The 17,500-nt window shown below is 53.4% G+C and overlaps 5 protein-coding genes across 7 annotated transcripts in view; 3 read left to right on the top strand and 2 right to left on the bottom strand.

Annotated features, from left to right (window-relative positions):
- LOC125959035 (collagen alpha-1(IV) chain) overlaps positions 1-7,162 on the top strand; it is a 10,041-nt gene extending 2,879 nt beyond the window's left edge. For all 3 annotated transcript variants that reach the window (XM_049691760.1, XM_049691761.1, XM_049691759.1), the window contains exons 3-7: positions 1-30; positions 121-1,053; positions 1,147-1,643; positions 1,768-5,341; positions 5,437-7,162. The exon at positions 1-30 is cut by the window's left edge and continues 19 nt beyond it. In XM_049691760.1, coding sequence (XP_049547717.1) covers positions 1-30; positions 121-1,053; positions 1,147-1,643; positions 1,768-5,341; positions 5,437-5,691 — 5,289 coding nt within the window. In that variant the 3' untranslated portion in view covers positions 5,692-7,162. The remainder of the gene's footprint in view (positions 31-120; positions 1,054-1,146; positions 1,644-1,767; positions 5,342-5,436) is intronic.
- A 376-nt stretch (positions 7,163-7,538) lies between these two features.
- On the top strand, positions 7,539-8,631 carry LOC125959051 (probable palmitoyltransferase ZDHHC24). Its single transcript, XM_049691788.1, has 2 exons — positions 7,539-7,553; positions 7,631-8,631. Exon 2 carries the CDS (start codon positions 7,635-7,637, stop codon positions 8,496-8,498), a length of 864 nt encoding a protein of 287 aa, XP_049547745.1. The 5' UTR covers positions 7,539-7,553; positions 7,631-7,634; the 3' UTR covers positions 8,499-8,631.
- A 180-nt stretch (positions 8,632-8,811) lies between these two features.
- Positions 8,812-12,301, bottom strand: LOC125959041 (uncharacterized). The gene is made up of 2 exons (XM_049691771.1): positions 9,915-12,301; positions 8,812-9,382 (listed from the first exon to the last, which is right to left on the bottom strand). The coding sequence occupies exons 1-2, from the start codon at positions 11,514-11,516 to the stop codon at positions 8,849-8,851; spliced, it is 2,136 nt and encodes a 711-aa protein (XP_049547728.1). The 5' UTR covers positions 11,517-12,301; the 3' UTR covers positions 8,812-8,848.
- Positions 12,302-16,046: 3,745 nt separating this feature from the next.
- Positions 16,047-17,025, top strand: LOC125959055 (glutathione S-transferase 1-like). The gene is made up of 2 exons (XM_049691793.1): positions 16,047-16,300; positions 16,384-17,025. Exons 1-2 carry the CDS (start codon positions 16,157-16,159, stop codon positions 16,906-16,908), a joined length of 669 nt encoding a protein of 222 aa, XP_049547750.1. The 5' UTR covers positions 16,047-16,156; the 3' UTR covers positions 16,909-17,025.
- Positions 16,953-17,500, bottom strand: part of LOC125959054 (glutathione S-transferase 1-like) — a 923-nt gene continuing 375 nt past the window's right edge. The window contains exons 2-3 of the mRNA XM_049691792.1: positions 17,421-17,500; positions 16,953-17,347 (exon numbers count right to left, since the gene is read on the bottom strand). The exon at positions 17,421-17,500 is cut by the window's right edge and continues 121 nt beyond it. Coding sequence (XP_049547749.1) covers positions 17,021-17,347; positions 17,421-17,500 — 407 coding nt within the window. The 3' untranslated portion in view covers positions 16,953-17,020. The remainder of the gene's footprint in view (positions 17,348-17,420) is intronic.

Here is a 17,500-nt window from a genome sequence, read left to right on the forward strand (position 1 = left end):
ATAGTGTGGTACGCACAACTGGCACATTCGGTAGGTTTACATCGATCGACCGAAGGACTAGCGTTGCGCCACCCCAGATAGTGCCCTTATTGTCTTCCCTCCCCTTCCTTATGCTTTCAGCAATTTTGGTCCGATCTGTCGAGCGGTGGCGTTGGGCTATTTAAGCGCGCCGAAGATGACCATCCACGGCACGTGCAACCGAATATTGATCCGAGCTATACGATCATTGATCCAGCCAGTGGTCCGGTAGGGCCACCATCGAAAAACTGCACATCCGGCGGCTGTTGTCTGCCGAAATGCTTCGCCGAAAAGGGTAACCGTGGCCTGCCAGGACCGATGGGTCTGAAGGGGGTGAAGGGCGTCCGTGGTTTCCCCGGAGCGGAAGGTTTACCCGGCGAGAAAGGTACCAAGGGTGAGGCGGGACCACTGGGGCTGCAGGGTCCGAAGGGAGATCGAGGCCGTGACGGGCTGCCCGGTTACCCTGGCATCCCCGGAACGAACGGTGTCCCCGGTGCTCCCGGTGCCCCCGGATTGTCGGGACGGGACGGCTGCAACGGTACGGACGGATTGCCCGGTCTGCCTGGTCTGCCCGGATCTCCCGGCCCTCGCGGTTACGGCGGTATTCCCGGAACGAAAGGCGACAAAGGTGAACCGGCACGGCAACCGGAGAACTACAACAAGGGCCAGAAAGGTGAACCGGGTTTGGAAGGACCGCAAGGACACCGAGGACCGGCCGGTGAACCGGGACAGCGTGGTTTCAGTGGTACACCCGGAGAAAAAGGTCCAGCAGGCATCGATGGTCAGAAGGGCGAGCGAGGCGACAAGGGAGAGTGCACCAAGGGCGCCAAAGGAGAGAAGGGTGCGATGGGCGTCGAGGTGTACGAGTTCCGGCCGATCGACGAAACGACTGGACCGCAGGGTGAGAAAGGCGAACCTGGAGCACCTGGGGTGCCCGGTCGAGCTGGCGAGAAGGGACAGGCCGGCGATCGGGGACAGATTGGTGACCGTGGCCACAAGGGCGAAAAAGGACTCCCCGGACAGCCTGGACCGCGCGTAAGTTTCGAGAAGCAGTCGGCGTTCGTGTGCGTGTGTTCCAAGGATAGTAGTAGTAATCGCAATCTCTGCTTGCATCTTTCGTTTTGCCAGGGACGAGATGGTAACTTCGGACCGATTGGTTTGCCAGGACAAAAGGGAGACCGAGGATCGGAGGGTCTGCACGGACTGAAGGGTAACGTTGGACCGAAGGGTGATGCCGGACGTGACGGTATCCCTGGCCAACCGGGTATCGCTGGACCGCCGGGTGCGCCTGGTGGTGGCGAAGGACGGCCAGGAGCTCCGGGACCGAAGGGACCGCGCGGCTACGAAGGACCACCGGGACCAAAGGGTATGGACGGATTCCATGGCGAGGTCGGCGAGCGAGGCCAGATGGGACCGAAGGGTGGCCAGGGCGTGCCTGGTCGTCCCGGTCCGGAAGGTTTCCCGGGAGCGAAGGGCGAAAAGGGAGAGCCGGGATCACTCGGTATGCCCGGTACGCAGGGCCCACGCGGATACCCCGGTCAACCGGGACCGGAAGGACCTCGCGGTGAACCTGGTCAGCCCGGTTTTGGTATCGCTGGACCGAAGGGTAACGCTGGAATACCAGGGTGAGTAGCTATTCCTCGAACAAGCGTCGGATCAACGGTTTCCGACACATACATTATTGATACTCTTACCACTACCACTAATTCCGATGTGTGTTTTGACATCTTTTTAAACGTGCATTTGCAGCTTCCCCGGTGGCAAGGGACAGAAGGGAGAACGAGGCTTCAAGGGAGTGATGGGAACGCCCGGCGATGCAAAGGAAGGCCGTCCGGGTGCTCCGGGAGTAGCGGGACGCGATGGCGAAAAGGGCGACGCGGGACGACCGGGTATCCCCGGAACGAAGGGTGACCGCGGAGCGAAGGGTGACATCGGTGGACGCTGTACGGACTGTCGGCCGGGCTTGAAGGGTGATAAGGGTGAGCGTGGTTACGCCGGTGAACCGGGACGACCGGGTAAGCCGGGTGAACCGGGCGAGCGCGGATTCCCCGGTATTCCCGGTGAGGACGGACAGGTTGGACTGCAAGGCGAGTGGGGCCAGAAAGGTGAACCAGGTATTGATGGTCCACCGGGTGTTGCCGGTGAACCAGGAGCAGACTATATCGTCACGGAGAACCAAGTGAAGGTCATCAAGGGTGATAAGGGTCAACCGGGTCTACCGGGTATTCAGGGTGTGAAAGGCGAGAAAGGATACATGGGATTGACGGGCCCGGAAGGCAAGATGGGCCCACGCGGACTGAAAGGAGACAAGGGCAGACCGGGAGAACCCGGATTCGACGGGGCACCGGGTGCGTCCGGAAAGGATGGACTCCCGGGACGACACGGACAGACGATCAAGGGAGAGCCGGGCCTTAAAGGTAACGTTGGCTACAGCGGCCAAAAGGGTGACAAAGGTTATACGGGTCTGAAGGGAGAACCGGGCAAGTGCGCGGACATTCCACCGAACCTAGAGGCAGCCATCCGAGGACCACAGGGAAATCCAGGTGAGAAGGGTGCTCCGGGCATTCAGGGTATTCGCGGAGATAAGGGCGACATGGGTGAGCAGGGTAGGACAGGTATGCCGGGTAATGCCGGTCCTACGGGAGCCCCCGGACCGGTCGGCCCCCGTGGATTGACGGGTCAGCGAGGCGAGAAGGGAAATTCGGGACCGATGGGACCACCGGGAGCACCGGGACGCGACGGATTGCCCGGAGCGCCGGGATTGATCGGTCAGAAGGGTGGCAAGGGAGATCCGGGACTATCGATGGTCGGACCACCGGGCCCGAAGGGTAATATGGGATTGCGTGGACCGAAAGGTGACCGTGGTAGCCCCGGCGATCGTGGAGATGCAGGTTTGCCCGGTTCCGTTGGGTATCCGGGTGAAAAGGGTGACCAAGGATTGTCGGGACCTCCGGGATATCCTGGAGAAGTTGGCCCTAAGGGTGAGCCCGGTCCGAAGGGACCAGCTGGACATCCGGGCGCACCCGGTATTCCGGGACTGGACGGTGTCAAGGGAATGCCCGGTCTGCGCGGAGACGTCGGTGAACAGGGCATGATCGGATTGCCGGGCCAGAAGGGTGACAAGGGCCAGGCTGGTAACGATGGACTGAAGGGATTCCAGGGCCGCAAGGGTATGATGGGCAGCACCGGCTATCCGGGTGCCCGTGGACCCCAGGGAACGAAGGGCGAACCGGGCGAGAAAGGCGATCGCGGTGATGTCGGCCCGAAAGGTTTGCAAGGTATGTCCGGTCCGCCAGGTATGCTCGGTCCCAAGGGCGACAAGGGTTTGGCCGGTCTTCCGGGTCCCGTCTGTCTACCGGGTCTGTCGGGCGAGAAGGGAGACAAGGGTTTCATAGGACTGCAGGGACTGCCGGGAGAACCGGGTGCGGCTTCGGAGAAGGGACAGAAAGGAGAACCAGGTTCACCGGGACTGCGTGGTAATGACGGATTGCCCGGTCTCGAGGGAGCGCCAGGACCGAAAGGTGACCAAGGTGCATCGGCCTATGGACGACCGGGACCGCAAGGCGAGAAGGGAGACATCGGTATCTCCGGTATGGATGGTCTACCAGGAGCCAATGGATTGAAGGGAGACATGGGCGTGCAAGGATTCCCGGGTATTAAGGGAGACAAAGGTACTACCGGCCATCCGGGTATTCCTGGAGCACCCTGCATGGATGGACTGCCGGGAGCGGAAGGCCCCATCGGTCCTCGCGGCTATGATGGCGAGAAAGGCTTCAAGGGTGAACCAGGTCGCATCGGGGATCGTGGGGACCGTGGTGAGAAGGGAGACCAGGGACTGATCGGTCCCGTTGGATTGATGGGTCTCAAGGGTGATCGTGGTATTCCCGGTGAGCCGGGTCTGCCGGCCACGGTCGATGCGATCAAAGGAGACAAGGGTGAGCCAGGCTTCCCGGGACCGATCGGTCGTCCGGGTAAGGTCGGATTGCCGGGAGCTCCAGGTGAGCCAGGCAATAAGGGAGAGGCGGGTCTGCAGGGTCTGCCCGGATTCCCGGGTCCTCCAGGCATGAACGGTCTCGTCGGACAGAAGGGCGACATCGGTTTGCAGGGCGAGAAGGGTGACACCTGTCCGGCGGTAAAGGGTGAAAAGGGTCTTCCGGGACGGCCGGGCAAGACGGGACGTGATGGTCCGCCAGGATTGGTCGGCGAGAAGGGTGACAAGGGCTTGGCCGGACTTCCAGGTCCGACCGGCCCGCCCGGACCACCGGGACCGCTAGGACGCCAAGGAGAGAAGGGTGACCGTGGTGATACCGGACTCGTTGGACGCGCCGGTAAAGATGGATTCCCCGGTGCACCGGGACAGCGTGGCCCACCAGGACCTCAGGGAGAAAAGGGAGATCAGGGACCACCGGGATTCCTTGGACCGAAGGGCGACAAAGGGGAACGGGGCCGGGACGGTCTCAATGGACTGAATGGACCCCAGGGCTTGAAGGGCGACCGTGGTTTACCGGGTGTGGAGGGAGTGGCTGGTCTGCCTGGATTGCAGGGCGAAAAGGGCGAACAGGGTCTCCGCGGTCTTTCCGGTTTGGATGGCGCACGAGGTGATAAGGGACAGAAGGGAGAGACACCGCAGCTTCCTCCACAGCGCAAGGGACCCCCCGGACCACCTGGATATGATGGCCCCAAGGGTGATAAGGGTTTGCCAGGATTGGCTGGACCTTCCGGTATTCCCGGAGCACCTGGAGCACCGGGCGAAGTCGGTCTGCGTGGATTCGAGGGTGCCCGAGGACTCCAAGGATTGCGTGGTGACGTCGGACCGGAAGGTCGACCTGGACGTGACGGTGCACCGGGATTGCCGGGTATTAAGGGAGAAGCGGGCCGGGACTGTGCTGCCGCGCCCTACTACACCGGTATCCTGCTCGTCCGCCACAGCCAATCCGAGGAGATTCCGCAGTGTGAACAGGGCCACATCAAACTGTGGGACGGTTACTCGCTTCTGTACGTCGACGGTAACGACTATCCGCACAATCAGGATCTCGGCTCGGCCGGTTCCTGCGTGCGCAAGTTCTCCACCCTACCGATCCTGGTATGCGGACAGAACAATGTCTGCAACTATGCATCACGCAACGATCGGACGTTCTGGTTGTCGACCTCGGCACCGATCCCGATGATGCCGGTTTCGGAGAACGAGATGCGACCGTACATCTCCCGGTGTGCGGTATGCGAAGCGCCCACCAACGTCATCGCCGTGCACAGTCAATCGCTGCACATTCCGGACTGTCCCAGCGGTTGGGATGGCCTGTGGATCGGCTACAGTTTCCTGATGGTAAGTTCCCGAACGCCAATAGGCTCGCCATTCTGTGGCAAACCCACTATTAAACTTCTGCGTATCGTCTTCTTTTTATTTTTCCCTCCACACAGCACACGGCGGTCGGACATGGTGGTGGTGGTCAGTCGCTGTCTGGTTCGGGATCCTGTCTAGAGGACTTCCGTGCCACACCGTTCATCGAGTGTAACGGTGGTAAGGGCCACTGTCACTACTATGAGACACAGACCTCGTTCTGGCTGGTATCGCTCGAGGATCACCAGCAGTTCAAGCGACCGGAACAGCAAACGCTCAAGTCCGGCAATCTCCTATCACGTGTCTCCAGATGTCAGGTGTGCATCCGCCGCTAGGCGGCACTAGGGTTTCCACCTTCCTCTTCCTCACTGCGCCAGGGAAACATGCGAAGGAAGCGGATAGCGTGTGGGCAGGGAGGGACTTACGGTGGACGATGTTCCGTCTTGGGAAGGGCTAATTATGGTTCGGGAGGGGGAACACCACTCGCACATGTCCCAGGTACCCCTTTGGCGTCTGTCTGTTTGTCTGTCTGCCGTTCGATCGTCACTTTTACCTATCCATACGAACCATCGAACGCATCGAACCAAGTAAAAACCAAAAACTAACCTGTTGTACCCACATGAGCCAATCAAAAACAGGATACTCGGTGGGACCGAAATGAACTCCGAGGGATACTAGGATGTCGTATTACTTATATAGACGAAGTAGCGAAGAAGTAGAGGGAGAAAGCTAGAACCGAGGAGAGAGAAAGAGAACCACAAGCAACCAGCGCAATCGATTACCCAGTGTTCCAACCATCCCAGTAAGAGGCCAACAAAAAGCTTTTCTATTACTTTCTTTTTAATCGTACTCCTAACACACAAGCAAAGCGAACCATGCCATCAGAAAGGATGAGAGAGAGAGAAAAAGGAAAGAAAGAAGGGAGAGAGGGGGAGAGAGATAGTGACGAGAGTGAAGAACGAAGGGGGAAGGATCAAACATCGAATGATGATGATACATTACCAAATATCACGTACAAGAGCGACGCATCGCAGGAGGGTCTAACTCAATTCTAAATTCCTTAAAATGATCATGTGGTACCAGTTGAAACAGCGAATACTTCTTATTTGTGTCTAGTTATACTAGTTGTTAGGGAGTAGGTACACGTAGAGAGCGTCGTGTACGCGTCGTGTTGCTTTGGTTGATCGCTAAACTGGAAAAAAGCGATCGAACTAAGCAACCCTTTTTGACACCATTTCTGCCGCCAATACTAACAAACACAGCCCATGGAAACTAGTGCTCTCTGCCATTTTTTTGTGATTCCCTTAGATAGATCCCATGTTTTGTGCAGCAGCAGCAGCAGCAGCGGGACGAGCTGTGTGCCCTGCCGCCATAAAAGAGAAGCCGGCAATAAGCGCGAAAACTGCCAATACCTTTTTGGAGAACGAATCCAACGAACCTGCCCTTAGCTAAGCAACGACAGAACGAGAGCGTACGAAGGAGTAGAGTATGCCACAACAGTAGTGCCATTTGAAAGTGGAGAACTCATTCTGAGTCTCCGTCTCAGCCACACGCAATGGGTGCAATCAATGAAGGATCATCTTTCACTGCGTTTAGCTCAGCAAGCCAGAGTTTAGCCAGTCTGCCACGAAGGAAACAGGCCCTGCCATCTTGATGTTCTCAGCCCCCAGCTGCAATAACTAGTTCATCCTCCGCAAATTCCCGTACTGTGTTTGATCAGTTCGTTTTAATTTTAAAACTCCCCATTTATTGTAACATAACAGAAACCAAGTTGAAGATGAAATAAACTTCTTACCGTATAATGTGTGTGTGCAGCGGGTTTCTTTGAAGAGTGTGACTCGCGGGGTGAATTCCGAATCGGCCCTGATTCCAGAACTGTTGGAATACTGACTTCAACAACAACGGTACTCGAACGCGAACGGTGGAAGTGAAATATTCAGTGGCAGGTGACGGTTGCGTGATAAGTAAGTAAATTATGTTTCGAATATGGAACCACACTTTATTCCTGCACAAATGAAAAGTGCAATCCTGCACCATGGCTACTGTGTCTGAAACACGTTTCCTCCACGCTAGGGCCAAAACACGTTTTCCGTTACACAATTTAAATCCGCATGGAATTTTTGAACTGCACCTCCTAAACACAGCGCCCTTTTTCAAACGAATGACAGCTCTTTGTTTGGGTTCACGTGAGGTCAAGGTGGTTAAATGGAAAACGTTCTTTTAAACAAAGATTTTCGCTTTCTAATCCAGAATTCTGTGGTTTTTCCGTTCTAGCGAGATGAAAATAAGGAAACGCTTCCTTCCCCGCACCCTACAGGATGCCGTAGCAACGTTCTTCATGGCCGGCATCATACCGATCACGTTCTGGTTCGAGGTGTACGTCGTGATGCCGGGCATTCACGGGGAAGATTCGTGGCTCAATTGGCTGCATTTTGTGCCCGCCGTGTGGCTCCTGTTCAACGTAACCGCACACATGCTGGCAACGATGCTGTGCGATACAAGCTGCGCGACCGAGGTGATCCAGGTGCCGACGAATGTGGCCGCAAACGGTAGCGGATTGGGATCGAAAAGCTGGCACCTCTGCGCAACGTGCGAGTTTGTCGCACCTCCTCGATCGTGGCACTGTACCAGCTGCAGGACCTGTATCCTGAAGCGCGACCATCACTGTGTGTTCACCGGCTGTTGCATAGGACACCGGAACCACCGGTACTTTATCATGTTTGTGCTGTACCTGTTCGTGTCCACACTCTACTCGAGCATACTGAACAACTACTTCATCTGGTTCGTGCGCGGCGACGAGTTCCGCAATTGGACGTCCCTGGTGAAGATCGTATTCCCCCTAGCGATGCTCATGATCGACATTTCGACGAAGCAATACTACCTGGTGATCTATTTGATCAACATGGTCGGTGTGATGTTCACCGGTGTGCTGCTGATCTATCACGGACGGCTCATACTGAGCGGAGCAGTCGTTCACGAACGAAAGGCACCGGAGTACGATCTAGGCCGGTGGGAAAACATGCGCATGGTACTGGGGAATCGGTGGTATCTGGCGTGGCTGTCGCCCTTCATTCGCAGCGATTTACCTCACAATGGCATCAACTGGGAAACCCTACGAGAACAAGCGATCAAAAGTAAATGAAAGGAAGGGAGGCTCGCAAAGCATCATCTACATTTAGCACACTTTTTGTGGCCATTTTAAGGAACCAAAACTTAAGCACCAAAACGGAAGGTACTGTTATTTAATAAAAACGTTTTATTCTTTTTATTCGAATGGTACAGTTCGAAGGAATGAAAGAATATCCTTTTGCGCATTTGAATTCCATGCAGCTGAGTCATACACGCACACTCCCTTGCAGGTGGATGGTAGAGCAGAACGATCACTTAACGGACGCTGCATTTCCTAGTAAAGTGTTTTAATACTTTTTGACTAGCGTTTGAAGGAAATCTGTAACGTTTGTGTTTGTCGCTGTAAATGGCACCCGGGATTGATTAAAAAACCATCTCCTCCGTGTTTGATATCATACTGGCCGCTCGATTGGCGCGCTGCAACTGCATCAGCTCGCGGATCAAAGCAGCCTTTTCACGCTCCAGCAGCGACAGTTTCTCATTCTTCTGGGTCACCTCCTCGACCAGCTGATGGTTTTGTGCCTTCAGATGGTTCACCAGCTCGGTTGGTGGTTGTTGCTGTTGCTGCTGTTGGAGATGAAGATGATGATGCTGGTGTGAGAGTTGCTGAGACGGTGCCGATTGGTAGCTGACCGATGATGGCGGAGGCGGAACAGCCGGTGGTGTGGATTGCGATTGAGTACGCTGGTGTTGATGTTGCTGGCGTTGTTGCTGCTGTGGCTGGTATGGTGAGCCATAGGTGGCAGTATCCGGCAAGGGCCGTAGGGCAAGGTTCATGTGCATCGGAAACCCACCACGTTCCCAGCTTTCGGCCAGCATCATTAGATGGCGGTTCACCTCTAGTACGCGGGCACGCTGCAAATCGAGTCGTTCCTGTTGAGTTTCGGTCCACGTTTCCTAAAAAGATGGAAAAGAATAAAAACTACTTTCAGTTGCTGTACTTGATTGATTCTAATACTACATCAGTAATAATTATAGTTCAGGCTTCAGGCTACCAGGTCACGGGTTAACACAGTTTTTCAATGGAATAACTCTACCAAAATTATTAGATTGTACTTCAAACTTTTACTAGTATTCAAATTACCATAGCTAATGGAAGTATGCAATGAGGGATGATTAGATTAATAGAACATTTCTCTGTTTGTGCAGCATATTTGAAGCGAAAAGCTAATCGTCGATCAATCGATTTTAAACGATCTAAAACAACCCCCGAAGCCTCTTGTTACAAGAAGCCCGTGTAATGGTATAAAGATGAGCGCTACCCAGCAACCGCTCACATCACAGTTCCCTGCCCTGTTAGTAAAACGCTACAAATTGCTCGGCTATTAACTTTCATTGCTAATCATAGTAATCGTTGCTCGGGGCAACGAGTTTCCCAGCAACTAGCAACTGTTACGTCACTCTCGAAATGCGGCAGCGGCAAACTCACCATATGTGATCCGGGGCGCCCAAGGTAACGGATCTTCTCCTGCACCACAGCCAACTGCTTCAGATACCAATCACGTGTTTGCTCGACCGCTGTCAGCCCCTGTACCAGGATGTCCTTCTCCTGCTCGATCTGCTTCAACCGTTTAAGCATGTTGTAGTCCACACCATTCTGGAGCGTGTGCCGTCTCGGTTCACGACGTCTACCACCCGACCCACCACCACCACCGTACACGGTACTCTTTTTCTGGTAGAGTGAGGCAGGCAGAATGGTAGCACCGGATCGTCCCAGCGGACCGTCGAGCTGGTTGATGGACTGGAGCGAAGGTGAGGAGGTCGAAAGGTCAGTTTGTCCATCGGCCGAACCCCGACCGGTCGTCAGAGATCGTAGCCCTCCATGGCCAGGTTTCTCCACGCCGACTGTTTTATCAGCTGACGCTTCACCCATTAGCAGCGACATCTGCCAGTTCTGGAGGGCATTCCGGATTTCCGCCTTATCGATACTGGACCCCAGTGCCGGACCAGTGCCCTGGGTCGTGTGATGGCCCTGCTGCAGCTGATGCTGATGTTGATTCGAGCGCTCCAGGTTCAGCGAGACCCGAGGTGGCTTCGGAGGACCATAAGCTCCGGGCAGTATGATCGGCGGTGGCTCTAGTCCGTCCTCGTCGGGACTCAGTAGCTGCGGCATGCTGAGTGTCTTCTGGGCTGGCATTGCATTGTTCGGACGGACCGTGGCCGTATTGCTACCGGGTACACCGGAACTGTTGCTCCACGAAGGGACCACCGATGGTGGCGCTACCTTCCGTTCAAGACCCAGAGCACCATCCAGATCGAGCAGCGGTGCTGAAGGTGGTCGCGATAGGGAAAGTTTCCCCAGCTTCCCTTCGATGGCTTGCGGTGAACCACGCGGTACCGAGTGTGCATGTGGCGGTGAGAGGGCTGGTGAGGGTATGGTCGGAGCGATCGTATTGGTGGTAATGCTGCTGCTGCCGCCACTGTCGACAGAACCACCATTAGACAGCGGCTGGTTGCGTACCAGACACATCTTAAGGCCAATGCAGAAGCGCTCGAACGATAGCATCCCGCTTGGGGGCGTCACCTTACGCAGACTATCAATTACCCCACGGGGCATACCCTTTGAACCGTCGTCCAGCCAACGATCCTCGATGTCGGCCAGCCGGACGAAACCAGTTTTCCGATCGTCCATGATGTCGAACAGGGTGCGCATAGCGGCCACGAATGCTTTCGGCAGTCCATCGATCTGCAGCTGGTGCTGCTGTTGCTGCTGCTGCTGCTGCTGATGTTGCTGATGCTGAAGATGTTGGTGATGATGATGGTGATGATGATGAAGATGGTGGTTGCTTCGATGATTGGTATCCTGCGGTTGCGGCTGGCCAAACATTGCGATCGTTGGATGATGCTGCTGACCATTAACATCCCTCGGCAGGTGCTGCTGCTGTTGCTGTTGCTGCTGCTGATGACGAATTGGATGGAGCTGAGCCGTCGCCATACCGGTTGTTGCTGGCGTAACGACTGGAACCGACCAGTTTCCACCGTGATTCAGAGACAGTATATTCTTACGGTTGCGATTCGAAAGCTGATCCATCGTGCACTGGAGGATCCCACTCGTCACTTTATCGTTTCATTTCGGACACACACAAAAAAACACCCCGGTCACACAAAAATGTCTTCACAAACTGCCTAAACTGTCTGCAACGCAAACATCCGTCACTCACTGCACGATCAACGGCCACGTTTCGTCCTCCGATGATGACGATGACGATCGGTGATCTGTCTGGTTGTTGTTATTTGCTTATGCTGCTGCTGCTGGTGCCGACGATGCTTGCAAAATCCAGTCGCCGTGGCCGCCTCAGGCACTCCTGTTTCTGTTTGCTGTTTGTGTGAGTTTGCTCTGGCACGCCGTGCTTTCAAATCCTTGAGTGGAAGGCGCGCCAAACGACGATCAGCCAGTCTGCCAACCAACAACTTAAACTTTACCCGATCTCTCTCACTCTCGAGCACACTTTGCGATCACCGCAGCACCGCAGCGACCGTTCCTCTCGCTCAGGCAGGGTAAATGGACTTGTTTCGAATTCTTTTTTTTTTCTTTACCTCCGTCTCGCACGTATCCTCAAGATCCTCAAGATCTCGACCTATTTCTTGTGTTTCCGTTCGCGAACCAAAATCCACTCTTCACCACAGCACCACAAACGCACTTTTTCTGGGCACCTGGATTGCTCTTTTCAGACACTTGATCACGCGGTGCATCGGAGCACCGGAAATGGGTCTTTAAAATCACTGGAACAGGCGACCCCTCTTGCAGGTCACGTAACGACGAAAACGCAACCAAATCCTGGTCCCGGAGGAGATTTGAGGAGGTGCGCCGGCGCACGGTTGCTGGTGTCACGGTCACCATGAAGTCCGACGAGCGAATGCTCACGCGCTTGGTCTCGTGCGGTCCGCGAGCCGATCGATGGCCAACTTTCCAAGTGCTGGCGCGACACCAACCATTCCAATACAGATGCAAAACGTAAACCCGTTCGGTGACGCTGCTACAATGATTTTGGACGGACAGAGCGACAGAACGAGAGAGCGAGATAGGTGTGTGCCGTTAAAGTGTGCGACACGGCACGCACGGCACGATCTGATCATGCTGATACAGTGCGGAACGTAAAAAGGTCCCTGGTGTCTATGTTGGGGAGTCTATAAAACTTCAAATGTGCAAAAGGACAGGAGCATTCGCCCTCAAGTAAGGATCTTCTTCAACGCTAAAGATGCTCTAGAAGGTTATCAATCGCGGTTTCCGATTTCAATCCTAACGGTCGCTGGAAGCATCGACTGACCCGTGATTGCCGATGGACGCCAATAAGTGGTGGTGGAAACCGTGGGGTGTTGGCGGACCCGTTTGTTCTACCCACTCTCCCTGACCGTAACCAAGGACCACCGAGAGGCCATAAAACTGACCGACCGCTATCATAACGCCTATGACAGGCTCACTGAACTACTCAGCTCCTTATGCCCTCCGCGGCCTCGCAGTTCGCTTCACTCCAGAGTACCCCGTGCCCACGAGTGGAATCGTCATCAAATACGGACAGTACCACTAACGAGCGGCACGCGGAGTAGGTGTCGGAGGGCAAGCACCAGGGCACATGATTGCGTAACAGTAGAGGGTATTTGTTTGTTTTACGCGCGATCAAACGCGGTTCTCAAACACGCGCTTGATGGTGGTGGCGTGGATTTTATGTTGCGTTTGTTTCCACTTTTGCTGCATGATTTATGCTATCCACTTCATGCGAGAGGAAGGTGGCTTTTGTTGTTTCGGTTGTGAATTATGTTCACCCTTAAGCCATAGCTCATAGAGCATAGAGGTTTCTCAACGAACAACAGCCCCAACACAGTGTGTCTCAAAATGTGTCTCGACAAACGAGAAGCGCACGTGCCGCCTCGGTTTGGAAAGTCCTCGTATTTCCCATCTGCCGCTTATGATCACCATGGGAGAAAGATAAAAGCGAGATCAATTAACAAAGCTATTTACTGTAACCATCGGAACAAACGCAATCGGAAGATTGCCCTTTGCTGGAGCGTAGCCTGGCTTGAGTGCTGGATCGTGTTTCCTGCGGTTGCTTATCGTCATGCTGCCCCAATGCTGCCCCAATGCGCTGTGGTAATCATCGAGTAATCCGTGAAAAACAAGACATAACGACCGACGGAGTCTTTTGTCTCTTTTCTGGACACTGCTTTGTGTGTGAGTGTGTGAGTGAGCCACTGCGGGGTTGCCATAGCCTGCTGCTTGATGGCTCAACCCATTATCTTCGCCACTTTATGTATCCGCCATCACCGTCACCGCGTGGCTGGATGCTGCAGGATCCTAGGCCCGTTGTGTATGTGTGTGTGTGTATGAGTAGAGGGCTTGCACCAACGACTCTTCTTGATTTACGAATCAAACAAGGTAGGTGCCCGGGTTCGAACCATTTTTCATCTCTTCGTTCGGTTGCTTCGATCAGTCGCTGCACTCCAAAGGTCCCCGAGACGCGGCGAAGGAACTGGTTTCTTATGCCACCACAACTGTTCGCGTGGGCATCGTGGAGTGAAGAAGGTACCGAACCGAAAAGCGGTTCGACATGGTCGAAGGTATAGCTCGCACATGTGATACTCTGCACTCTGCGCTAGGAAGATCGTCCAGTTTTCGTACTTTAATGGAACAAATTGGCAATTTGTAGCCAGACGTTCATCCCTGCATTGTCTGTATTTCCTGTTTTGTGCCAAAAGCACGTGATTTAACTAGCAAGTGGCGCGAAAGCACTAACATCACCACGTGCTGCACAAAAGAGCCACGGGAGCTGCATGACGAATCCGAATCCAAACGACACACAATGCGTATTATGGTGGAAATGGCTACTTTTAATCACAAAGCGGACTCCGGAGCACACGCCTGTGCGCGCCGGTGACACAGTTTATTGTGGCTTTCATGAAGCGAGTTCACACCAAAGAGCTCCACTCCCGAGGGGCTCTAATTCATGCACGATGGGAAAAAAAGCGTCTGAAACCGTGCCGTCTTTTAATGTAACCGATCGGAGCGTTGCCTCTCTCTCTCTCCCCAAACAGTAGCTAACACAGTGGGGTCGGGTGGCGTGATCTCTAACAGTGGAATCGCCAGCTCGCAGACAAAGCGCCCCTGATCCATTTTTGGTGCAGATCGCGGCATGCTGCAAAGGTGTGAACGAGAGCTGATTGAAGCGGACTAGCCGGACCTGTTTCAACGGCCCCACCCCGACCGGGGACACAGCATAATATGTCCAAAAGACAAAAGCCCACGCATTCCGTTCGGAGGGCGGCCGGATAGGCCATTCGTCATGCCGCGGTCAGTATTTGCAGCCATCGTGCCATTTCGAGCGTGACGAGCGTTGTGTGACGATGATGTGACCCTAACGTGTAGAGGGGTGTCTAATGGTCAAAACACAGTCAAACGAGCGGCCGGTCGGGCTAGAGGCTGTACCGGAACTGCTGCGGAACCCACCCACGGTCGAATGAAATTCTCACGGAAAACGCGAAATAAGCACGCGAATGAAAGCGAATGAAATTGATGGTACAGCGAGGAGGGACCATTGTGATCCGTGGTGCACAATGTTCGTGGTCGGTGGCGATGAAATGTGTGTCACGTGTGGTCGCGTCGCGGAAACGGAAAGATGCATTCGACGCAGCGAGGTGGAAAGAAAACAGGCCAAAAGGCTGCATCCGCCGCGTTGGGACGACCAATTCGTCAAGGACACTTGGCGGTACTCGAGGTGAAGTAGTAGACACCGAAGTGATTGGAATCACAACCGTTACGCATCGTTTATAGTTGTGTTTCTGGTTGGCCCAACGAGCCACAACAATTGTTGATTTCGATGGTTTTACCTGCAGCTGTTGAAGATGACGGTATTGAAAGGCAGCTTTTAAAGAGAAATATTACCTTTTTGAATTTGTTTCCTTGTTCCATTTAAACGGGGAACAATTACAATGCTTTTTAATGTCATTTATTTTTTTCCTTTTTAAATCAAAGCTGCGAAACTTTCAAAAGCACTGCGTACTGTGGAATTTTAAATCAATCTAAGTAAACTCAATAGAAAACGGATTTTATAAAATTGCGTTTCCACGCATGCTTCATTGGAATGCATCGTAACATAACAGCTACAGGACAGAACACTGTCGAGTTATTATAGCACTTGTTGTTATTTTTTTTTAAATTTTAAATTCTGCGAATCTCTAACAACTATTCAAGTATTCAATATTAAAATCACTTTTTAAAGCCTGTATGATTTAATATTTTATGATTTTTCTTTATTATTTTTTTGGCTACTGGATTGTATGGATAAATTTACAAATATTCATCAAAGAGACTGGCTTCATAAGTTCACTAATATTACAAGCAATTGCGCTGTAATGCTACAACACGTTTACACCACTAGCAACGTGAATATCAAACGTACTGTTTGAATTTAAAATAACAATTTTCCCCAAATTTTCGTTGCGCATCCAACTCTTCTATTCGTAAGCCCCTCGACGTTCGCGGATCTCGCTTAAACCAACACGAACATCGTAACCGGTTTCCCCCCTCAATGTCGATGGGGAGGCCGGTCTATCTGAGTTTGAGGTGCCACTCACACTCGCAGCGCTTTAAATACCCGAGACTCCCGAGTGGGCAGCAGCGCATCATCCACCGGTTTGATCTTTTACTCTTAAAAGTCGCGAGCAACAACCAAGATCATGGCCCCGATCAAGCTGTACACGACGCGCCGTACGCCGGCCGGCAGAGCGGTGGAGCTGACCGCTAAGCTGCTGGGACTCGATCTCGACATCCAGTACATGGATCTCACGAAGAAGGAACATCTGACACCGGAGTTTCTGAAGGTAGTTATAACTATTTAGCACCACTTCGTCCACCGACGGTCGCTGTTATCTCACCGGCACATTTACGGCACCTTTTTTTCTAGATGAATCCAATGCACACGGTACCGACGATTAACGATAACGGTGTGCCATTGTTTGATAGTCACGCCATCATCATCTATCTCGTCTCGAAGTACGGCAAGGATGATACGCTCTATCCGAAGGACTTGGTCCAGCAGGCGCACGTCAATGCGATGCTACACTTTGAATCGGGAGTGCTGTTTGCACGATTGCGCGGCATTCTGGAGCCGGTGTTCTATTGGGGCCAGACGGAGATACCGCAGGAGAAACTCGATTCGATTCAGAAGGCGTACGAGCTACTGGAGGGCACTCTGTCCACCGGTGGTACCGACTATCTGGTTGGCAGCTCGATTACGTTGGCTGACGTAAGTGTCTCCACTTCGCTCAGTACACTAAACGCCCTGTTCCCGTTTGATGCTACCAAGTATCCGGCGGTGTTCGCATACCTGAAGCGGCTCGAGCAAACGCTCCCCGACTACAAGGAAATCAACATCGATCGTGCCAATGAAGCGCTGCAGTTGTTCAACCAGAAACTAGGCAAAGCCTAAGGTAGATTTACAGTTTTTATTGACACAGGATTTGTAACTCTCCCGCTCGATCGTCCGAGAAGCGCATTTACATAAATACATAAATTTGCAAAACAGAATAAATTACGATCGCTCATAGATACTGCGCTGCATTGGCTTCCTTTTTTCCGAGCACAAAGTCTGCCAACTCGTTCGCACCTGCACCATTTGTTTCCTCATAATACGGCAGCTCCTTCATGCGTCCGATCCAGCGTGCTACCTTTGGGAACTTTTCCTCATCCAACGGGACCACCCCGATAAGGGAAGAGATACTAGAGATGCAGCTAAAGTCCGCGATCGTCATGGCCTTCCCGACGAGGAAATCATCAACTAGTGTATCCTCGAGAAGCCGGTACGCCTTGCGGATGTGCTCGATTCGATCCGAGTGGAAGTATGACTTTCCGGCATAGATCACGGGTTCCTGGCGGAATAACGTAAATGATTGATCAAACTCTGCTCGAGAGAGTTCACGGAGTGAAATACTGGATACTGACAAACAGGAAACTTAGCCTCGAAAATATGACTCCCGAATCGAGGTGTAACGCCGTGTGTACACGTGCCCGTCGGACGAGAT

The sequence above is a fragment of the Anopheles darlingi genome, chromosome 2 (assembly GCF_943734745.1).
Source record: "Anopheles darlingi chromosome 2, idAnoDarlMG_H_01, whole genome shotgun sequence".
Classification (NCBI taxonomy): Eukaryota; Metazoa; Arthropoda; class Insecta; order Diptera; family Culicidae; genus Anopheles; species Anopheles darlingi.

Excerpts from the sequence above, each read along its gene's own strand:
- LOC125959041 (XM_049691771.1), bottom strand. The coding sequence starts at position 11,516 with ATGGATCAGCTTTCGAATCGCAACCGTAAGAATATACTGTCTCTGAAT. Across the intron at positions 9,383-9,914 it reads GGCGCCCCGGATCACATATG|GAAACGTGGACCGAAACTCA; the intron begins GTGAGTTTGCCG and ends CCATCTTTTTAG.
- LOC125959051 (XM_049691788.1), top strand. The coding sequence starts at position 7,635 with ATGAAAATAAGGAAACGCTTCCTTCCCCGCACCCTACAGGATGCCGTA.
- LOC125959055 (XM_049691793.1), top strand. The coding sequence starts at position 16,157 with ATGGCCCCGATCAAGCTGTACACGACGCGCCGTACGCCGGCCGGCAGA. Across the intron at positions 16,301-16,383 it reads TGACACCGGAGTTTCTGAAG|ATGAATCCAATGCACACGGT; the intron begins GTAGTTATAACT and ends CTTTTTTTCTAG.